At 34.0% G+C, this 22,362-nt stretch overlaps 3 protein-coding genes across 8 annotated transcripts in view; 2 read left to right on the forward strand and 1 right to left on the reverse strand.

Annotated features, from left to right (window-relative positions):
- LOC106882519 (WD repeat-containing protein 3) overlaps nucleotides 1–136 on the reverse strand; it is a 35,685-nt gene extending 35,549 nt beyond the window's left edge. Inside the window, exon 1 of the mRNA XM_014933231.3 lies at nucleotides 1–136. The gene's annotated coding sequence lies outside the window, so the exon portion shown is untranslated.
- Nucleotides 8–2,178, forward strand: LOC106882521 (mitochondrial disaggregase). Its single transcript, XM_014933235.3, has one exon. It carries the CDS (start codon nucleotides 198–200, stop codon nucleotides 2,046–2,048), a length of 1,851 nt encoding a protein of 616 aa, XP_014788721.1. The 5' UTR covers nucleotides 8–197; the 3' UTR covers nucleotides 2,049–2,178.
- The window catches only part of LOC106882520 (uncharacterized), a 26,773-nt gene continuing 4,418 nt past the window's right edge, over nucleotides 8–22,362 (forward strand). For 2 of the 6 annotated variants that reach the window (XM_014933234.3, XM_052978548.2), the window contains exons 1-4: nucleotides 8–33; nucleotides 8,614–9,014; nucleotides 13,993–14,010; nucleotides 18,286–19,536. In XM_014933234.3, coding sequence (XP_014788720.2) covers nucleotides 8,862–9,014; nucleotides 13,993–14,010; nucleotides 18,286–19,536 — 1,422 coding nt within the window. In that variant the 5' untranslated portion in view covers nucleotides 8–33; nucleotides 8,614–8,861. Of the gene's footprint in view, nucleotides 34–8,613; nucleotides 9,015–13,992; nucleotides 14,011–14,985; nucleotides 15,077–17,797; nucleotides 19,537–22,362 lie in introns of all 6 variants that reach the window. The other 4 variants (XM_089347409.1, XM_089347408.1, XM_052978547.2 and 1 more) reach the window with 4 other exon arrangements.

Genomic DNA, 22,362 nt, shown 5'->3' on the forward strand with positions numbered 1-22,362 from the left:
CGTTTTTGTATCCGGAATTAACAACTTTTTGTGGTAGGTTAATTGACTTTCTTTATCAATATGTTAAGAATATCAATCCTTCAATGAACTATTTACCATTTCTGTGAATTTAATACATTTCACTGTTTTGTTTTGTTTTCCTTTGAGAATATTTTACATCTTTTTTTTACTTAAAAACTCACGATATCGCATTGAATATGGCATTATTCAGGTTTCTCATGGTTAATTTGAACCGAACGCCATTGCAAGTTTTCAGGACAGTAAATCGCTATTATTCTAGAAAATATACCTTATGGCATTCTGTTGTACCTTGCTTTACAAAAGTGAAATCCGTTTATCTTCACCCATGCCGTTTTGTCGGTTATTCTTCTCTTGCAATTGGATGCGTTGCATTTTGCGCGGGTAATCTTTCGAATGATAACGAGGGACTGTTAAATTCCATAAAGACATTTGACACCTCAGGAACTGAAACAGCAATAAAATCTGGTGTGGATGTTAACCAAAGACACGTTCTTGGGTGGACACCTCTTCAGTTAGCTGTTATTAACCGAAATTCAGCTGCAGTTTCGATGCTTCTGAAGGCTGGTGCCGATGTACAGCTGGGAGATGAATATAGTAACTCTTTGAAGATTGCCCGAGAAAAAAGAATGAATTCCCTCCAAGTTCTTTTAACGAGAGAAGAAGAATTTAGTGATCGACTTAGCAACCGTGCGAATTTCAAAGGTTGTACAGCACTTCATTATGCTGTGCTTATTGATGATTTAAATTTTGTGACACAATTATTAAATGCTGGGGCTAATCCTTCAGCTGAAAATGAACTGGGTCACAAACCATATGATTACGCTCGAACACAGAATATGAAACAAAATTTAATTGAGAGTGAGAAAAAATTCAAAGAAATGCAAGCAAAGAAAGAGCTGGAAGATAGACGCAAATATCCTCTTGAACAAAGACTTAAAGAACACATCATTGGACAAGAAGGCGCTATCAATAATGTTGCTGCTGCTATTCGGAGAAAAGAGAATGGGTGGTATGACGAAGACCATCCACTGGTGTTTCTTTTTCTTGGTTCATCTGGTATAGGTAAGACGGAACTTGCTAAACAAGTGGCAAAATACCTCCATAAGGATGTTAAAAAAGGTTTTGTCCGCATTGATATGTCCGAGTATCAAGAAAAACATGAAGTAGCAAAATTTATAGGTTCACCTCCTGGTTATGTTGGTCATGAAGAAGGTGGTCAATTGACCAAGAAATTGACAGAATATCCGAATGCTGTGGTTTTGTTTGATGAAGTGGACAAAGCTCATCCAGATATACTTACCATTATGTTACAATTATTTGACGAAGGTCGATTGACTGACGGCAAAGGCAAAACAATTGAATGCAAAGATGCTTTGTTCATCATGACATCTAATTTAGCTAATGATGAAATAGCAAACCATGCCATTCAGTTACGCGAAGAAGCTGCAGAAGTATCAAAACTGAAGCATTCGGACTCTTTAGAAGATATAAAAGTATCAGATGTTGTTATTTCAAAAAAATTCAAAATTCACGTTGTACAACCAATTCTCAAACATCATTTTAGAAGAGATGAATTTTTAGGTAGGATAAATGAAATTGTCTACTTTTTGCCATTTTCTCCTGCAGAACTCAGCAAACTAGTTGTTAAAGAACTGAAATTTTGGGCTGATCGTGCAAGATCAAAGCATTCTATTGAGCTTACATGGGATCATTTAGTGGTTGATGTATTGGCTAGTGGCTACAACGTTAACTATGGAGCTAGATCTATCAAGCATGAAGTTGAAAGACTTGTTGTATCTCAGCTAGCCCTAGCACATGAACGGGAGCTCATCAAGAAAGGTTGTTCAATTAAACTGTGTGTTTCTAATGTTGATGATTTACTTAAAACAGAAGATGGAAAAGAGAAAACTTCAACTGAAAAAACAATAAAAATACAAATTTTGGATAAGGGAAAGTCAAATAAGTATATAGACTTAAAGTTTGGCAATGAAAACAATCCATTTAATTTATTACCTGGAGATAATTGAAGCGCTTGTATGTTTTCCTAGCATCTTAGAATTAATTGTATACTTTGTTTGCATTCATATCAAGAACAGAAATAATTAACAATATTTTTTGAAGCTGATAAATGTAATAAACACAATATTTGCTGCAAAACAGCTACATCGTTTTTTTTTTCCCATTTTATCAGCAGATTTAGGCCAACCATTCCAACTCTAGATTTTATTGGTTTATTTGAAGCCCATTGTGAATAAAATTGAATTCTATATATATATATATATATATATATATATATATATAGGTATGTTATGATTGTCTATTCTCTTCAAAATTAACAATTTTTGTATTTAAACTAAGTTCATATTATTTCTCTTTGATTAAAACATTTTTTGCAAATAGTACTTCAATGAAAAATTGTTTCAAGTATATATATATATGTATATATATATATATATATATATATATATACACACACACACACACACACACACGTGTGCATGAGCAAGCATACACATACACACACAAATTTTCATTAGCTTCTTTTTTTTTTTTCTCTCTTTCAAATCCTAAATAGTTATGTCTCTTTTCTTTTCTCAAAATACTTTGATGATATCCTACACCAATAGGAAAAACAAAAGGACAAATCAGAATAAGTCTGTTAAGGTTTATAAGAGAGAGAAAAGTTACTTATTTGTCTTAACTGAAAGAGTCCGACATAAGAATCTGTGCGTGCATGTCCATATGTAATTTGTCCATTACATGTTGAGGTATGTGCTTGCCCTTTACAAGTATGAAAACTTAGCATGTAATTCATTTATGAAGATTATTTTTTTAACTTTTTGCCTCCTCAATTTTTCATTTGTCTTAAATCTCCCTTTCATTATTTGTAAGTGTGGTTAAGCTACAGGAGTACCACTGATTATGTTGTTACTTCCTGATCTGCCATTGGCATTTATTTGTTACATACCTCTGCAAGATTTTTTTTTTCTCGTAAGAGAGTCCCAAACAAGAAAGAAGCCACTTAGTGTAAGAGACTATGAAGAGAAATTAAGACAAAAGAAATGAGTTTACTTAAGACTTGAAGTAGTTCATGCCATAAGGAGGGAAACATTGAGATAGAAGAGAATTCTAAAGTCTTGCAGTATGAGGGGAAAAAACTATGACAATAGAAAGAATTCTTTATTGGTGGAAACACAACTGCATTTGGATGAAGACACTGAGTTTTGAGTCAGGCAAAGTGATCTGGAACTAAGAGAGAAAGTTCATCAGAGGACTTCCTGTGGCAATAATGATAGAAAAAATTAAGACTGGTGATGTCATATCGATGTGACAAGGGTTGCAGAATTGAACCCAGTCAAGGAGATCCAAGTGTCAAGATGGTGCACCTACCCAAATATGACAGCAATATTCCATACAAGGATGAATTGATGACTTGTAAAGATGTGGCTGTTGCTTCAGATTATGTTGATAGTTCCTTCTCGGAAATCTTTTAAAAATTTAGGGTTTCCTCTGCTTATCACTTTAAATTAAACTGAACACTTTCAAATTCTGATTGATGAAAAGATTAGGAGTTTAATTTGATTTATCTATTTTTATTACTTGATTCATAATTCAGGATTTCAGCATTACATAAAAGTTTATTTTCCTTTACATGTGTCAGCTGAACAGGCATAAATATAACATTTTTCCATATGCACTAATTCTCCTGCATTTTATATGTGATCCCCAACTGAATGACCTCACACTCTCTCCCAATAAGCAAGTTTCTACATGATCACTCAACCTGCTAGAAATCTTCCTATCACACCAACTTCAATGTCTTGTAAAAGGACCTATTAGATAATGCTATCTTTGACATAGGAACTGGGATATGATCATGGTTGGAATGTCTTTCATCATATGTCTGCTCTAACATGTCTCGTAGGGCTAAATAACAACATATTTTACCTACCCATATTTCATATCCCCAGAACCTGCCATATGTATGTGTGAGTGGTACATGAAAAGCACCCACTACACTCTGTAAAGTGGTTGGTGTTGGGAAGGGCATCCAACCAAAGAAACCATGCCAAATCAGATTGAAACCTGTTGCAGTTTACCAGTTTTCAGTCAAACCGTCCAACCTCTGCCAGTATGGAAAACGGACATTAAATGGTGATGATGATGAAGTACTGGGGTTAATATGATCAACTAAAATCCTGGAAGCAAAGCCATAGTAAAATGGCTGACACCAATAAAGAAATAAAAGAATATTCATACAATTTCTTTTTTGGTACCCATCCACTAACATCTTTGATAACCAGTCACTTTCTCTGCTCAATTGATCAAGGCTGGTTTTGAACTTAGGATGTGAGTAAATGCTGTAAACAACTCAAACAATTCTATCATCACTAATTAATAATGATAATTTATTACAATTGATATGTTTAATGTATTATAATTTAATTTTTACTAATATATTTCTCAATCAGAATATGCTGTAGACTATTTATTTTTATTTATTTATTTATTTTTCAAGACATCTGGAGCAAATATCTTTTATAGCTGAATGTCCTTCCTATCACTTTCTCATTCAGCCATGCAAATGAAGGTCACCTGCTTTCTAGTAAATGAAACAAGTGAAGTTATGTCCCTTCCATAACAAACAAAAATAAAAGCTATAGTACAGTTCGAACTTAGTCAGTTTCGGGTCTTTTGTCTCTGATTTGATTTTATCTTGTGTATATTTTTTTGATTTTTTATTATAATATATTTATAGATGTAACTTTGCCAAAACTGCACCCCAAATAATAGGTTTCCTTTTCATAAATATTTCTATCTTAATTAGTTGCTGACCTACATAGTTGAAAAATGTTATATTTATGCCTGACAACTATCTTAATTAGTTGCTGACACACACCTTTATTACTAGAGTACTGCTTAAGGTGGTGACATGACAGAGCTGTTAGCACGCCAAACAAAATGTTTAGTGGCATTTCTTCTGCCTCTTTATATTCTCACCAGGTTCAAATTCCACTGAGATCAACTTTGCCTTTCATCTATTCAGGGTCGATAAAATAAATAACAGTTGAGCACTGGGATCAATGTAATTGACTAACTCCTCTGCTCCTAAAATAGGTGGCTTTGTGCCAAAATGAGAATTATTAGTACTGCTTGCATAGGTGAAGCAGTGCTTCTGTTCCACACCAGAACATCATATTCTACATGTAAATGAAGTCCGTTTAATTGTAATTGCTAAAGATTCAATTACCAACAAGTTCACAGGCACATACACATTGTTTCTACTCTTTGTCTCTTCTGAACTTGCTAAATATATTTGTTTGCTACAACCCTTTCTCCAGGCTTACTTAATACATCTTCTACTCTCTTCTCTCTATTCCAGTTTCCATAGCCAACAATTCTCTTCTGCCACAAAGATTAACTTTGTTTACTAATAAAACGCTAGACATGTACAGACTAAGTATTAATGTTGACCAGAATCCTTATAAAACATAACTCTCTCTCACACTATACGTATATGTATATAATCATTATCATCATCCGTTAACATCCGTTTTCCATGCTGGCAGGTTCCAGTCTGATTTGGCTTGATTTCTACAGTTGGATGCCCTTCCTAATGCCAACCACTTTACAGAGTTCAGTGGATGCTTTTTATGTGGCACACATAAACAGAGCTGGAAATTCTCACCTGCAAATTCCTACCTGTCAACATAACAGGTGTTGAAACTGAACACAGATTTCATCAACATTATCAATGACAGCTGATGAAGAAACCTCTGCATGGTTACTCTATTTGCTGAAAATATCAGCTAAATTTCCTTCAAATCAGACCCTATTATCTTAAATGAGAAAAGATCTCCATTAGATAATGCAGTCCTACTTAACCTTAAATCAACAGAATAGTCATGGCTGGAATGCCTTTGATCTTAAGTCCTCCATCAGGGTTCACCTAAATCTAAATATCTTTCCTAACAGAATAACAAAATTTACAAAGCTCAATTTATTGATCTGTTAGCCAGAACAGCTATTCCCCCATTGACAGATTTTCCCTGAAAGTCTAATCATTTACAACAGATGGATCAACTAAGAAAGAAAGTTATTCTCATGTTTTTATTTGTATTTCATATTTCCTGCATATTTATAAATATATACTGTCCAGAGAAAACATAAGTTCTTCTATGCAATCATGCAACATGTTGGAGATAGCAACCAAATTTTCCAATCACACTACCATTGTAAAAAAGAAAGCACACCAGATAATGTAATCCTAGATAAACTGTCGGAAATAAACAATACATGACTGGAGGGCTTTCAATTATATAGGTCTGTTTGATCAGAGATGACCTGCTGTTAATGTTTATTGTCATTTAAGTAAAAGATATTTTAACTTCACTTTGATACAGTCAACACACATTGTTTCAATACCTCCAGTCCATCAATTTTCATGCTAGTTTGAAAGGTTTACCAAGTTGAACATTGTCCTACATATTTGAAGATTGGTATTTGTTGCTAATACTGACACTAATGTGTATGGTCGTCACTTAATTTTTTTTTAATTAGTTAGGCGTGTGTCTTAGTGGCTAGGGTGTCACACTTGCAATCACCAGATTGTGGTTCAATTCTCAGACTGGATGGCATGTTGTGTCTTGAGCAGAACACTTCATGTGGTTCTAGTACTGTGTGGGGGCTAACATGTCAAAGAATAAACCCAACATTTCCTCAGTCTATCGTAAAAGGCAATTAAAACAGACTGAGGTAAAATCTGACCTCATAAAACCCTCGCCAACAACAACTACCCCAAGCACCCATGGGCTGGAGGGTTGTCGCCTGAGTGGTGCAAAGATGTCATCTGCCACAAACAAATGGTGGATACAGTAACGTGCTATTATAGCGTATGCTTCCATACTCTACTACTACTACTACTAGTTAGATCAAGAATGATTTAACTTTCCTCAGCAATTGAACTTACTTCAAACAGTAATGACTGTTTAAATATTGCAACAGCAATTTTTTATTTTTACAAAGAGATTCACAATATGAAAGCTAACTCTACAAAATATCCATCTATCTGCTCAAAATAATATCCAAATCTACCTCGTATTACGCTTTTTTTCTTGTTTAGTCAGGGAGGGAAGGATAGTACCTACAATCTTTTGAATTTTTTTCCAAGCCTCAGAGACTGGTGGGAGAAAATTCTGGAACAAGAGACCTGGTGGCTTAAATGCTTGCAACAGAATGAACTCTGCTATAATCACCCATGATCAAAATTGCCATATTATACTAGGAAAAGAACTAATGCTGCCACCACACCTTCTTAACACTGGACTTTGTAGTTTCTTACATACAAAATGACTTTAACTTCTTGTCTCCTAGAAAAAAATGCCATCTCCTTCAGTACTGTAGACCCACTCAGTTGAAGATCTTAGTGTTGCAATTTGTATAACAACCTCACTCATACTGGTGTTAGCTTTAGGAAGGGCATCCAATTATAGAAACCATGCCAAAGCAGACAGGAGCGTAATGCAGTCTTTGGACCCATCAGATCCTGTCAAACCATCCAACTCATGCCAACATTAAATGATGATTGTTATAGCCAGAAATCCTTTTCTCATAGATCTGCTCAATTAAGAATAATCTGAAACTAAATGACATCTAGAGTATACATAGAAAATCTTCTGTAATTTCTGTCAATGCTTAGTTTGCTTATTAACATTATTTCATTATTTACTGTTAGTCTTGCTACAAAATATTGTGGATATTTAATTTCAGTGTTCCAATTTCATTTGAAATTGTTTTAAGTTGTTTGTAGATTTGCATAATGTAGTATAACCAAATATTTATGGTACCAGAGCAGAGCAGAGGTGTTGGCCTATTTCATGTTTTAGTACAGACTTTGCAAGGATTTCAGACAAGATATTAATTCTATTTCTGACAATTTTTCTATCTGGAGAGTGAAGGCATATGGCTTAATGGTTAGGGTATTCGGCTCATGATCATAAGGTCAGAAGTTCAATTTCTGGCAATGCGTTGAGTCCTTGAGCAAAACACTTTATTTCACATTGCTCCAGTCCACTCAGCTGGCAAAAATGAGTTGTATCTGTATTTCAAAGAGGACCAGCCTTGTCACATTCTGTATCATGCTGAATCTTCCTGAGAACTTACATTAAGGGTACACATGTGTGTGGAGTGCTCAGCCACTTGCATGTTGATTTCATGAGCAAGCTGTTCCGTTGATCGGATCAACTGGAATCCTCGTCGTCATAACCAGCGGAGTAGCAGTTCTATCTGGAGGATAACTACCAAGTATTTTAGGTGATAGGATATATATTCATTAACCATTTAATAGTATGGAAATTGATAAAAGTATTTAATTACTGAATCCATATTAGACAAGAAGGGAAACAAACTTTTTGAGAGAAGGGCTGTTCATGAACATTGAAAGTGTATAAAGAAACAGATAAAATAAATATCTGATATTGTTCATTTCACCCTCTATTTTCCTTTTGTCCAAATTATTCTTTAATCTTTATTTAATGTTATGTCATCGTCATCATCATCATTGTTTAACGTCCATTTTCCATGCTGGCATAGGTTGGATGCTTTGACTGAGGTCTGGAGAGCCAGTAGCTGCACCAGGCTCCAATCTGATCTGGCAATGTTTCTACAGTTGGATGCCCTTCCTAACGCCAACCTCTCCAAGAGTATAGTGGGTGATTTTTACATGCCACCAGCACAAAAACAAGTCAGGCAGTCCTGGCATCGATCACGTTCGAGTAGTGCCCTTTACGTACCACCAGCACAGGAGCCAGTCAGCAGGTACTAGCATCAGTCACGTTCAGATGGAGCTTTTTATATGCCACCAGCATGGGAGCCGGTCAGGCGGACCTGGCATTGACAACATTCAGATGGTGCTTTTTACATGCCGCCAGTCAGGGGGCACTGGCCACAGCTGCAATTTTGGTTTTCTCAAGCATATCCTATCACTGTCTCAGGTAATTATTTAAATTGCACAAAGCCATCAATGTCGTTTGTAAATGTCTTTATATATAACATTAGAATATAAGAAATATTTATATCAACATAGTCTACAAACTTATCTCCCCAAAATACAAAGATTGAATGTTCTAAATAGTAATCAAATAATATCAAGGAGAATTAAACCCTAGTTAAAAATATACTGACCAACTAACCTTTCCATCCACTTACACTCTTTTGTGAACCCTTCAAAAACAAGCTAACCGAATTTCTGTCTAGTTACAAGTCTACTGACAAACTAACCTTTTCATTTACATTCTTTTGAGAACTAGAGCAACCCAACTGTCTGAAAGTGACACACCTAAATAGACACACTTGATTACAAAGTTTTACATGCATGACTGAATCCTGAACAATAGCACAACTCTAACTTTAAACAGTAAAGATCTTCTACATATTTCCATCAGAACCTACAACCTAATTACCATTCAACATAGCTACACCTATGCAAAAAAGAAAAAGAAAAGGCAAACTTACCAGAGCCTAAATGAACTTAAATACACCTCAGTCCAATGAAGGCTAGCAAGCCGAAACTTTGAAGTCACTATCACTGCTCTGCTTGTAAAACTATAATAAATGTGTGTGTGTGTGTGTGTGTGTTCACACTGACATCTGTTTTTCATACTGATGTTCTTCTAAACTTGGATATGTTATTGACACAATGATTCAGTTATAATAATCTCCAATTGTCAACTCTGAATAAAACCAAGGATCAATTCAGGAAGTATTATTTATGATCCTGGGTCTGGCCTCAAAATACAAGTGTTGTCATTATAAGATACTTCAGAATTTTGTCTGAAGAGTGTCTAAATTTTTTTTTTTTTTTTTTATGTCTATTCTGTGCATTAGGCATCACCACGGAAATCATCTCAAAATATAGACATTAGCATAGATCCAGCCTGCCTGAAGAATATGGAGACAAAATGCTTAAGTTCCTTAAAATGTCGACATTTGTCCTTTGCAACAAATTTTGACATTTTAGAACATCAGAGGCCCAGTTGATAAAATAAAGCTTCTAATTTCAATCTTCGACCTAGTTAAACATTATCACCTGAAGATGATTGCTAATTGTACCAACCAAAACATCCAAAGCAATTTTTTTTTTTTTCAATGTCTGATTTTTAGAGCTATAATGCTGGTGCTGCATGAAAGGTACTTAGTACACTCTGTAAGTGATTTGTGTTAGAAGGGCATCCAGCCAGAGAAACCATGCCAGAACTCACAGCAGAGCTTGGTACACTCCTTTAGCTTGCTGGTTTCTATCAAACTGTCCAGCCCATTCCAGCATGGAAAAACAGACTTTAGATGGTGATCATGATAATGATGGTTTTTATCAAAGACTTATTTGTCTTAATTATATGCTGTAAACCACTATTTCATATTGTAGGAACAAAGATAGCAAAATATTTTTAATGCTATCTATTGGTTTGAGAATGGAAAATGGATGGCTCATATGGTTTTGAATTCGGTCCCACTGTGTGACACCTTAGGAAAGTCTTTCCTTTTATAACTTCAGCCCGACTAGTGCCTTGTGAGTGAATTTGGTAAACAGAACCTGTGTGGAAGCCTGTCATATATGTGTGTTTGTGTTTATCCCTCTTCTTGACAAAAGGTGTTGGTTTGTTTACATCCCCAGAACTTATCAGTTTGACAAAAAGATCAATAGAACAAGTGCCAGACTTTAAAAATAAGTACTAGGGTTGTTTTGTTCAATTAAACATTTCAAGGTTACTGTCCAATAACTGAAACAAGAAAACAGTAACCATTGAACTACTAATTACTGATATCAATGGTCTAACTCAATCAGTAAAATTACTTTGGACTCTAATGTCGTTCAGTTATCTCAGTCCTCATGCTAAGATATCCCAGGTGGCCATGGGCTCTGCCCCTCCACTGAAGAACAAAAAATAAAATTTATAAGATTGATTTACTATATATATCATCATCATAATCATCCATTTTTTCATGTTAGCATGAGTTAAACACATTGCCACAATCTTCAGTTAGGTCTTATTCTCCCAGGAAGGTTGAAAATTACATCTCACTCTGTTTCATTTTTGGCATGGTGTTTATGGGTTGATACCATTCATAATGCCAACCACTTTACAGAGTTTACTGGGTACATTTTATTGTGGTACTGTATTTGAGAGATATATGCATACACACATACTCAGTTTCTTTTCCCATGCTGGAACAGATCCATCAAAATATGTTGGTGTAGAATATATAACAACAATATATTAATTTTAATAGTCCTCTTATTTTGTATTTACTACCACAAGTCTAGACCTAGTGGTGCTATAATTTCAAAGTAGATGAACAGCAATGCATGAATTTTACATTGCAACATGGATAAAAGCAAGGTTTACATAAATATGTTGGATAAGGTAATTACAATCAATATGGAGATTGTTTTGTATATACACTCAATAAAATATTTTTAATCCAGTGAAGCGAACCCAGGATTTGCCATTCAGATAAAATACATTATGATTGCTTACCTTAACCCATCACCTAATAGTGATCTCATATGAGATCACTTAAAAATTACAAATTTCGTAATTATCTGTCAATATTTACACATATCTAACCTTTTTGCTATATCTACTAGGTATATTTCTCTGATATTCAAATGAGGTTTGCTAATTTTTCACCCAATATCTCGCTTATTTCTATTTAAAATGTTATTTTGATCATTCCAGCTTGTTTTATGCTAGAAATCAAAGTTTCATTTAAAAAATTCCAGTTAATAGAATTATGGGAGGTAATGGGTTAAGTAATCCTTCAGCTCCTTACAGCTCAACACAGTTAACGATAACCTGGATTATAACTGAGTGCTTGCACAGTACCCACCTGGATACTTTATCCCTATCCATTATATGTATATAAAATATTTAATTGTAAGATCCAAGGATCTATGTGTTGGAAGTTAGTAAGCTTTGAGCAGTCCATGGTAGGTATAAAAAACCAACTTTCAGGAACAATAATAGTTTATTGGTGTAGAAGGTTGTAGGCTGTTCCCACATCGAAGTTTGATAAACTGAAAAAAGTTTTATAGTTTATGGTTTGCAACTAGTGATGCTATGAATGTGAATAAAAATTCCAAATTGAAGGACTGGAACAGGTAAAATCCAGGCTACATATGTTTCCAAGCTAGCAGATCCTCAACAGTAATAATTACTCAACAATCCCAAGTTAACTCACTGAAGATATAATTTAAATTAAATCTCCAGCGAGTTAACTTGGGGTTCCTTAGCAACAATGCAACCTAAATTTAACTAAGGCATCTTTAGCCTGATGAGTAGTTAGTGGAATACCCTTCATCAAGTAATTATTACTTCTGAAGATCTGCTACCTAGAAAACATATGTAGCCTGGATTTTACCTACTCCATTCCCTTAATTTGGCTATATATATATATAAATATATATATATATATATATATATATATATATATATATATATATATATATATATATATATATATATATATATATATATATATATATATATATATATATATAGGCGCAGGAGTGGCTGTGTGGTAAGTAGCTTGCTTACCAACCACATGGTTCCGGGTTCAGTCCCACTGCGTGGCACCTTGGGCAAGTGTCTTCTACTATAGTCTCGGGTCGACCAAAGCCTTGTGAGTGGATTTGGTAGACGAAAACTGAAAGAAGCCCGTCGTATATATGTATATATATATGTGTGTTTGTGTTTGTCCCCCCCACCATCGCTTGACAACCGATGCTGGTGTGTTTACGCCCCCGTAACTCAGCGGTTTGGCAAAAAGAGACCGATAGAATAAGTACTAGGCTTACAAAGGATAAGTCCTGGAGTTGATATTCTTGACTAAAGGCGGTGCTCCAGCATGGCCGCAGTCAAACGACTGAAACAAGTAAAAGAGTATATATAATATTGTGGAAATAGCATTAATTATACATATGTTCTTGAATTAAAGTTTCTTTTGAGTGCTCTACTTAGTGGGTGCTGAGCCGATAATGTTGCTAAAGTTAACCAGAAAAGAAAATAACATGAGAAGTGATGGAAAATGAGTTATGGCAAATTGATTTCTTGTTCAGTTTAAATTTTTAGTTGTTTAAGACTAGTTAAAATAACATTTCCATACAAAGAAAGAGATTCTTCTGGTTCTTGTAGTACAATTGTTTGCCAAGGAAAAGAGAATAAAGCAGTTTGAGTTGTGTTTATATGGCTACTAGAATGCTGGTCACTGATTAGTTCAGAAAAACCAATGGAACATGGCTGGTTAATGACTAAAATCACATAATTACATGTGGGCCACTACATCAGCATAGGAAGACAAGTGAAATATTATGGCAATGATGAATATTTCAAAAGTTGATTCCTTCTCTACCAAATGCTTAATTGTAAATATTATTTTTATTATTAACATGGGTTAAATTCATAACATGATTCTCATAGTTGGCTGATAGCATTTTATTTATATAATTCCTGTTCTTGGAAAGAACATAATCATCACACCTCACTATTTTTCTTTCACTACAAGTCTAAAACCAAGTCTACATATAAAAGAAAATACATTGTTTTGACCAATATGCCAGATTTCAATTCTTGGCTAAATACATTTCACTTCCCTCCTGTCACTTAATGCCTTTGAGAAAAGTATGAACATCACATTTCATGTTTGTTCTCTAGAAAGATTCATGCTTCATGTCTATTTAACATATGATAAATATAAAAATGTATTAGCAAATGGTAATAAAAAATTCTCTCATCTCCTTGTAGTATGTGTCTAAACCAAAGATTTATCTCTATTTGCTTTAGTCTTCATGCTTAATTAAGAAATTTATTGTTGATATTAATTTCATTATTGCTGTGATTATTATTATTATTATTATTATTATTATCATCACTATCATTATTTCTTTTTCATCTCTTATCCTGAAATGAATAGAACATCATTTGTCAAATGGTAAGAGAAAATTTCATTTAATTTTGTTCAAAATGTAGTATGTTTTAGGGTTTTATTATTTTGTTGTTTTTTTTTCCTACAATTATCTGAATCGTAGTTATGCCAAAAAAACTGAACACTTACATTACTTCCCTAAACAAATTGTCTTGTACATACTTCAGCTATTTTATTTTATATCTTATATTACAATCTGTGAACAATATTGGCATTGGCTGCAGGTTTCCAATAGGACAATCACCAGTTCATTCATTACATTTCTGAAGGCAAGTGCGATGAGGTAGTATCTAACCCAGTGCAGATTAAATATCTCATGACCTCATAAAACATTGCTTCTTTCTTTCTTTCTTATCTCACTAATGTTTATATTTCTCTCACTTATATACAACCACAGAAGAAATATATATATATAACTTATTGTTAACAAATTCCACTCACAACATATTAACCAACTTGATTTTATGGTTAAAAAAGACACTTACTGAAGGAACCACAGAAAGTGATTGAACCTGGAACCATGTGGTTGCAAAATGAACTTAACCACACAGCCATGCTTGCATAATAATAGTCACATACTTTTATTTTTGCAATAAATATTATTGTATAGTGTTTGGCTGTAGTAACTGTAGCAACAGACAACTACTATCCTCCTCCACCCATTATGGATATCATAATTAGTTGAGGTCCCATGGTCAAGTGATAAGCACTGGCCATTGGTAGGATTTGAATTCAGGATACAAAGATCTGGAACTGATATCACAAGACATCTTTTTTGATACTCTAAAAATTCTTCCAATCTACTTGTTCTGGACTGGTCTGGTCTTTAATTTATTGATCCTGAAAAGAGGGAAGGTAAAGTTTATCTCTGAAGGATTTGAACTGGCACAAATACTACAAGGCATTCTATCATATGCTCTCTAACAACTTTGCCACCATAGTTTATTATTAAATAATATACTGTATATGTTTGCACTGCAGTTGAATAGTGTCAGTGACCAGGTTGTAGATGCTGAACATCTTTTGGTGGTGATTTTTAAAGGATAATTTACTAAAAAAAATACTACATATGGTATTTATGAAGAGTTTTCTTTCTTTTATCATTCATACTTGTCATTTTTAATAATTTTCTTCATCATAGTTTTTTTTTTTTTTTTAATTTCTGCTTGTTTATTGTTTACTAAAACTAATGTTTACAAGGTTCCTTACAAGAATGTGACATATCTTTTGACAAAACATTAACGACTTAAGCATTCTGAAATAATTACAAGCAGGCATCATGTTGAGTCAGTGAGAGTTTATGCCTGCTCTTCATTAATTATGCATCTTGGGAAGGTCAATTTTCACGGTACAGTGCTAATTGACTGAACCTTAGAATATAGCTGGTATAAAAAGTAATGTCAAACATTTATCATAATAGTTATTAAGCAAAAATAGCATTAGACATTTAGTCTGTTGCTCTATCATTTCTTCTAAATCTCTTCTCTTTTCATAACACTCTTTATTAATAAAAGTTTTTCTTTCATATCCATTACTCATATTAATGGGGTTTTTTTTTCTTTCTACTAGCATGAAAAAAGGAAAAAATTCTTCCTTGATGTTGTCATTTTATAATTTGTTTTACCTATGTGATATTTTAGGAATGCTAGTTTCTTTGTTCTTCCATTTGTTGTTCATTGCCTCTCTCTCTCTCTCTCAGAGGAAGAAGAAGATAGCATTGTGATTGTTTATCATTTTCTTCATCTGCTCTATCTTATTAGTATCAGCTCACTCAGAAATCCATCTTTTTTGTTACCTAGTTTTACCTGCTAATGAATTATGTTATCATTATCGGTAACATTCAGGGACCCTTGCATACCATTAATAAATGTTCAAATGTTGCATAGAAATGTAACATATACAGACATTTTAGCATTTTAATTCTTGATTCAAGCTAATTATTTTTCATCAAATTGCTTTCTAGTTTCTTTTTTCTTAAACTATTCTAGGTCTAACTATGTTTTCTAAGTAGCAGAACATAAATACTATTTCCAGTGAGCCATCTGAACAATCTATGATTTCTTGGGGTCACTTCCAGCTAGAGATCCCAGTGTCAATTTTGAGTCTTATTTCCAATGGACACATTGAATTAGAACCCACACTTGATTCAGTATGTATAGTTATCTATGTATAGTTATTCAGTATATATAGTTATCTAAAACCTGAACAAGGAATGACTCAGGATATAGAACAATAAGTTGGAAAAAAATGTCCATGATTTTAGTGGATTTTAAGTTGATTGACTTAATGCAACTGGATGTCGCATTGTTCAGTTTATAGAAATGGTGCAGATTCAAACTCAGTACTGTGCTCAGTAAAAGAGGTGGAACATGAAGATTACAGTGGGATCTGTGTAACTGGCAGGAATTCAAAGCACACATGGATTACCCAAATAGTTCACTGGAAGTAATGCCTAAGTTCTGCTCTCTATGGAACATAATTAATTTTATAATGGTTCTACTGAAAAGAAATTAGCTAAAGTAAGAATAGCATTGGGGAAGATTTTTATGAGTTGATAGCAATTAAGTAACGGGCTAAGTATAACTCTTAGATGTAGAGTATCAGCCACAAGAAAGAAAGAGTTGAATTCAAATTATGCAATAGAAGCAGCTCTGTGACAAAAACACGTATGTATGTATGTTGTTTAAATGCCAGAAACTGCATTTTTTTATTGGGGAAAAAAATTGCTTTCAAGATGTATCATGTTAAAAAAATATATATACTTCAGAGGCGATTTCTTTCATCTAGCTCTGAAGCTGATTTTGTTGTTTTTTTGTTTTTTTTTAACACTAAATATCTTTAAAGCAGTTTTTTCCCCAGATGAAAAATCACATCTTCTGGCATGTAAGCAACACACATGTGTTAAGTAAATTGTATGGAGAATGAATTGTTAAAGCTATTGAACATCAGGAACATTAGCTGATGTATGAACAATCATAGATGCACTTGAATGGACATTTAATTCAAATTAATGATATTTAAAAATAGGTGTTGTGTGTTGACTTGGAAAAGGAAGACCAAATAAAATGTTGAAGGTGATGATACTGTAATTGAGAACATTGCTCTTCAAGGAATGGAAATAAAGTACTATACAGATATATTAATCTCATGTTAGGTTGTTAAATCCAATGTTAAATGCTAATGATGCTATGCAAATGGTACACAGTGAATGAGATAAAGACTGACAATAGCTGTGTACCGTTGTACTTAAAGAATATGAAAGTGAATGTAATCAAATTGTTAAGAATTGTCTTTAAGAATAAGTTTACAGTAATGAAACTTGACTTCTAGACATGAATGGAGTATTATTGGGAATTGACTTCCAGAGTAGCATGTGTATTTGACTTTGCTGTAAATGATATTGAAACTCATGCAACAAGGGTGAAAAAAGAGAAGCATTAAATTGAGAAAGCATTTTTCTCTCTTTTTAGTCCTAGGGGTTTTTTCAGATCCTCTTTAAATGAGTGATAGACAGCTAAGTAAGGTTAATATGATTATTTTTTCATTTTATAAATTTGAAAATATATAAGGCAGAGGCTTAGAGTGGATGCAATAGTGAGGAGGACACAGTTGAGTGACAGGAGAAAGGAAAGCAATTATGGTGGTGTGTTTATGTGTAAGTGGTATGTGTAATCATCAACAGAGAAATAGACCATTGTACTGAAAATAGAAAAGACAGGGAAGTCAGAGTTTGACTGTGCACAAAAAGGTTGGAAGATGGAAATGTTTCTCATGCTTTTTACTTTTTTTGCAGTAAAGAATTGTCCATAATGTACATGTGTACATTGATTGCACCAACTTAGATGTGTGAGCAGTAATCTAATGGAACTGTTCCCCATTATAATAGAAAGATGTATGATGAAGAGCAGAGCAGCATAAACTATTTCATTGAAAGGTGTTCTTTCAATATGACAGGCTATAGTAGAGTGACTATTATAGTTGTGAATGCCATTAAACAAATGCATATTAGATCCTGTTACCGTGATACTGTTACAGCTATATCTACAGAGTTATTAGAAATATAACTATTATTTTGTTACAGGTGTGAATCTAGTACTTTTACAGTTAAGACTATAATATTATTGCAACAATATTTGTAGTACTGTGGTGCCTCTTACGGCTTCTCTCATATCATTGTAACTGTGACTGTATCTATACTAATCTTGATAGAACTATAAGAATTTGATCTTAATGGCTGAAACTTCTTCAAATAATGATAAAATAAGACTCCTTTCTTTTCAGAATGTGTATGCTAACATTTTTTCCTCTGAATCAATGTCAAGTTCTGAATATGTTATGGTCTTGCTTACCTTTTGGAATAAATTTCATTCAAACTTGAGGGAGAAACAGTCCAAATGTTTAAATAAGATAAAATGGGGTGAACCCGTTTTAACTGGAAAGCATGCTCTTTCTACTCTTGATCGTAAACAGCGTATTGGGAAGAATATTTTAGATTCTGAGGAAAATACTCTATCTGGAGATGAAGAAATTAAGTCTCAAGAACAAGTTCCATCTAAAAAAGATGATGTTTCTGTTGCAGTCACTCCGATAAATATAAGTATTTCAGAGGAACGTAGTAAATGTTCAAGTCCTGATTTAATTAAATCTGTATTTAGACTTCCCGAATTGAAAATAAAGTTATCAGAAACACATAATAAGGAGCTATATATGAATATCACTGATGACAAATCAGAATCTTTTGAAATTAAAAGAAGTACGAGGCTGTCTGTGAAAAGATTGTGTAATAAGAAACAGGTTAACAAAGAGAATGTCAACAGTGGTGTACGTCCTAATTTACTACAGCGCAGGAGATTATTTAAAAACAATGAGAGTGTATCTGAAACATCACCAACTTGTTGGACTGGTATTAAATGTTCCTTATTAAAAGATACACCAAAAACTGAACCTATGCATTCAAAGTTAAGTCAAGAGATGTTGCCCCATTTTTCTGAAAATATTAGTGATATTAATTCTTCAATGGAGAAGATGGAGTTTAAGACATCACTTCCTATTCCTGGAATACAGAAGTCACCAGTTAGGAAAAGTTTTGCTGATAAGCCATCAACATTATCACCTGTAGAATTGGTAGAATCTTCTAAACATGAATTACAAGAAAGTCAGAAATTAAGCAAATCTGTAAAAAATCATGTTTCAGATGAAGTAATTCCTTCATCCTCGCCAACATTTCCTTCAAAAACTCTTCCAAGTTACAAAGATAATTCAAGGATGGCTCAAACTGCTAAAGAACAAACCAGTGATATAGATTCAGGTTCTAAGAAAAGGAGGAAAAGGTCAAGAACAAAATTTAGAATTTCTCTTGAGGAACCTGAAATAACAGATAAATGTGATACAAAAAACAATAATGAAGTTCTACCTCGTGTGACTGATGAAAACAACAAGGATAATGAAGTTTTAACAAACCTTCAAAAGAGAAAACGAAATATGCAAGAAAGAAGCATAAAAAACAACAAAAAGCTGAAACTTCCCCAAAAGGTAAACAAAAGTAAAATTAAATTTCTAAATATCTGAAATGAGCTGTTCTTGATCATATAAATTTTCAGACAATTAACTTCATCATTAGAGATAAAATCATCATCATCATCATCATTGTTTTAATGTCCATTTTCCCATGCTTGCATGAGTCAGACAGAATTTATTGAGGTGCATTTTTATGGCCAGATGTCCTTCCCATAACCAACCCTCACCTGTTTCCAAGCAATGTAGTATTTTCCCATAATTAGACATTTCTTTTTCACAAAAGACTGGAATTGAACAATCTCACTTGTATGACAATGCTGATCATTTACCATTATCACATGATATCTAAGCAAAGGTATGCACATGTTCATACATATCATCATTTAACATCCATTGTCCATGTTGGAATGGGATGGACAGTGTGACCAGGGCTGGCAAGCTGGGGAGTTGCACCAGACTCCAGTCTGGTTTGGCATGGTTTCTACAGCTAGATGCCCTTCCTAATCCCAACCACTTTACAGAGTGTGCTGGGTGCTTTTATGTGGCACCACATGGGCATTTTTATGTGGTACTGCACAAGGGCTTTTATGTGGCACCATATGGGCACTTTTATTTGACGCTGCATTTACATGTAACCACCATAAGTCCCTTACACCACCAGCAGGATCAGTCTTAACACTTCTGCTGCGGGGTACAGTATACACACACAACACAGGCTTCTCTCTGTCTACTTAATCCACTCACAAGGCTTTGGTTGGCCTTAGGGTATTTATACTTGAAGACATTGCCTAAGTTGGGGCTGAACCTGAAAACACGTTTTGGAAACAAGTTTCTTACCCACACAGCCATGCTTGTGCCTAAAAATATTTTAATATATGCATCTGCATTTCAGGACAGGCATTGTTGTGTGGGTAAGAAATTTGTTTCCTAACCTCTTGTTTTGGGGTTCAGGTCTACTGTGCAGCACTTTGAACAGCTGTCTTTTATTATAGCCCTACATTGACCAAATCCTTGTGTGTGGGTTGAAAGAAGCTCTATATATGCATGCACATGTGTGTCTGTATGTTTATTTACATTTGGGCTTCAAGTGGTAAAGTTACTGTCATTTTCCCTGTCAACAAATTATCCATTAGCTTTGTGCCTTTTGAAATGTATGAAATAGGAGTTGTTTCACTCAAAAGAGAGGTGAGGAAGGACGTTCAACTGTAAAAAAAAAATGCTTTATTGATATATATCTGACCCATACTAGTGTGGAAAGACACATAAAAACAAACAAAAAAAGTACTAATGTAAAAACTGAAAATCTTATAATCTCTAAAGATAAATTTAATAATCTGAAAAATTATCTCATTTTAGAATTTATTCAAATTATTGTAAATATTTTGTCTTTGGCATTTCTTGAATTTTAAAAATCTTGGGTAAAACATCTTTTTTATAGGTGCAGGCATAGTTATGTGGTTAAGAATCTCACTTTGCAACTACATGGTTTTGGGTTCAGTCCTACTGTATGGCACCTTCTACTATAGCCTCAGGTCAAATGATGCCTTGTGAATGAATTTGGTTGACAGAAACTGTGTGGAGGCCTGTCATATATGTGTATGTTATTGTATTTGATCCCACACTGCTTGACAACTGGTGTTGGTTTGTTTACATCCCTGTTCCTTAGCAATTCAACAAAAGACACTATTGGAATAAGTATCAGATTTAAAACAATATAACTACTTGGGTCAATTTGTTCAAATAAACTTGTCATGGTGGGGCCCCAGCATGACCACTCACCAATGACTGAAACAAGTAAAAGATATAAGGTGTTTGCAGTTTGAAGATTTTAAGGCATGAGTTGCAATGTCGCTGGTGCCAAGCTGTATCGGCCTTTGCCTTTCCTTCGGATAACATCGGTGGCATGAAGTGGGGAGGCTGATATGCATGGATGACTGCTGGTCTTCTGTAAACAACCTTGCCCGGACTTGTGCCTCAGGGGGGGGGAACTTTCTAGGTGCAATCCCATTGTCATTCATGACCAAGTGGGGTCTTTGCCCTGTTGAAAGCATTTGGGCCAGGTCTCTGGTCTAAGAATGATATCCTCCTTCCTTCACCAATCTTGGAGGCTCTAAAGTCACTGGTGCTAACCTTCCCCTTTAAGCCATGCGAAAAAATTTTTTAAAAATCAATCTTTGATAAGTCATGTTGATGCAACACAATTTTTTCACACTTTCTCCCTTATCTATCTTGAAAATGTTAAAATTGTCCTTTTCCACATGGCTTAATACAGACATTCTTTGAAAATTGTGTTGTTTAAATTCTGCTGAGGCATCTTTGCCTTTGTCTTTCTGAGGTTGATAAAAATAAAGTACCAGTGAAGTACTAGAATTGAAGATATTGACCAACTCCCTTCCCTTCAAAATTGTTGATCTTGTGCCTAAATTAGAAATAATTATTTCATTTCATTTTAAGCATGATAGTTTTCCATTATAGTTTGACCAGTAGGAGGAGAGTAATCAGTTATGTTATTAAAGGGGCATTTTTGCATAATAAGCTATTGTTGATAGTGACTAATGTGTGCAAGATCTGTGCATTTTTCTAATACTTTCATTAGGACACCTTTTATTATGTAAGTACTTGAACAAGAGTTAGTCAACAACAAAAACTGTTGCCTTGGTGATTATTTTTATTTACATGTTTGTTGTTTAGGCTACTTATCTATTTTATAATAGTTTGCAACTGGAATATTAAGAAATATATGTTAATCACTGACTTAAGGCTGTAAACTGTGCATTAGCAATGCATCATCTTGAAACTTGATATTCCACTGAAGAGATGTCTTTTTTCTTTTTTTTTTTT

This window comes from Octopus bimaculoides, chromosome 2, assembly GCF_046866305.1.
Source record: "Octopus bimaculoides isolate indiv1 chromosome 2, ASM4686630v1, whole genome shotgun sequence".
Taxonomy (NCBI): Eukaryota; Metazoa; Mollusca; class Cephalopoda; order Octopoda; family Octopodidae; genus Octopus; species Octopus bimaculoides.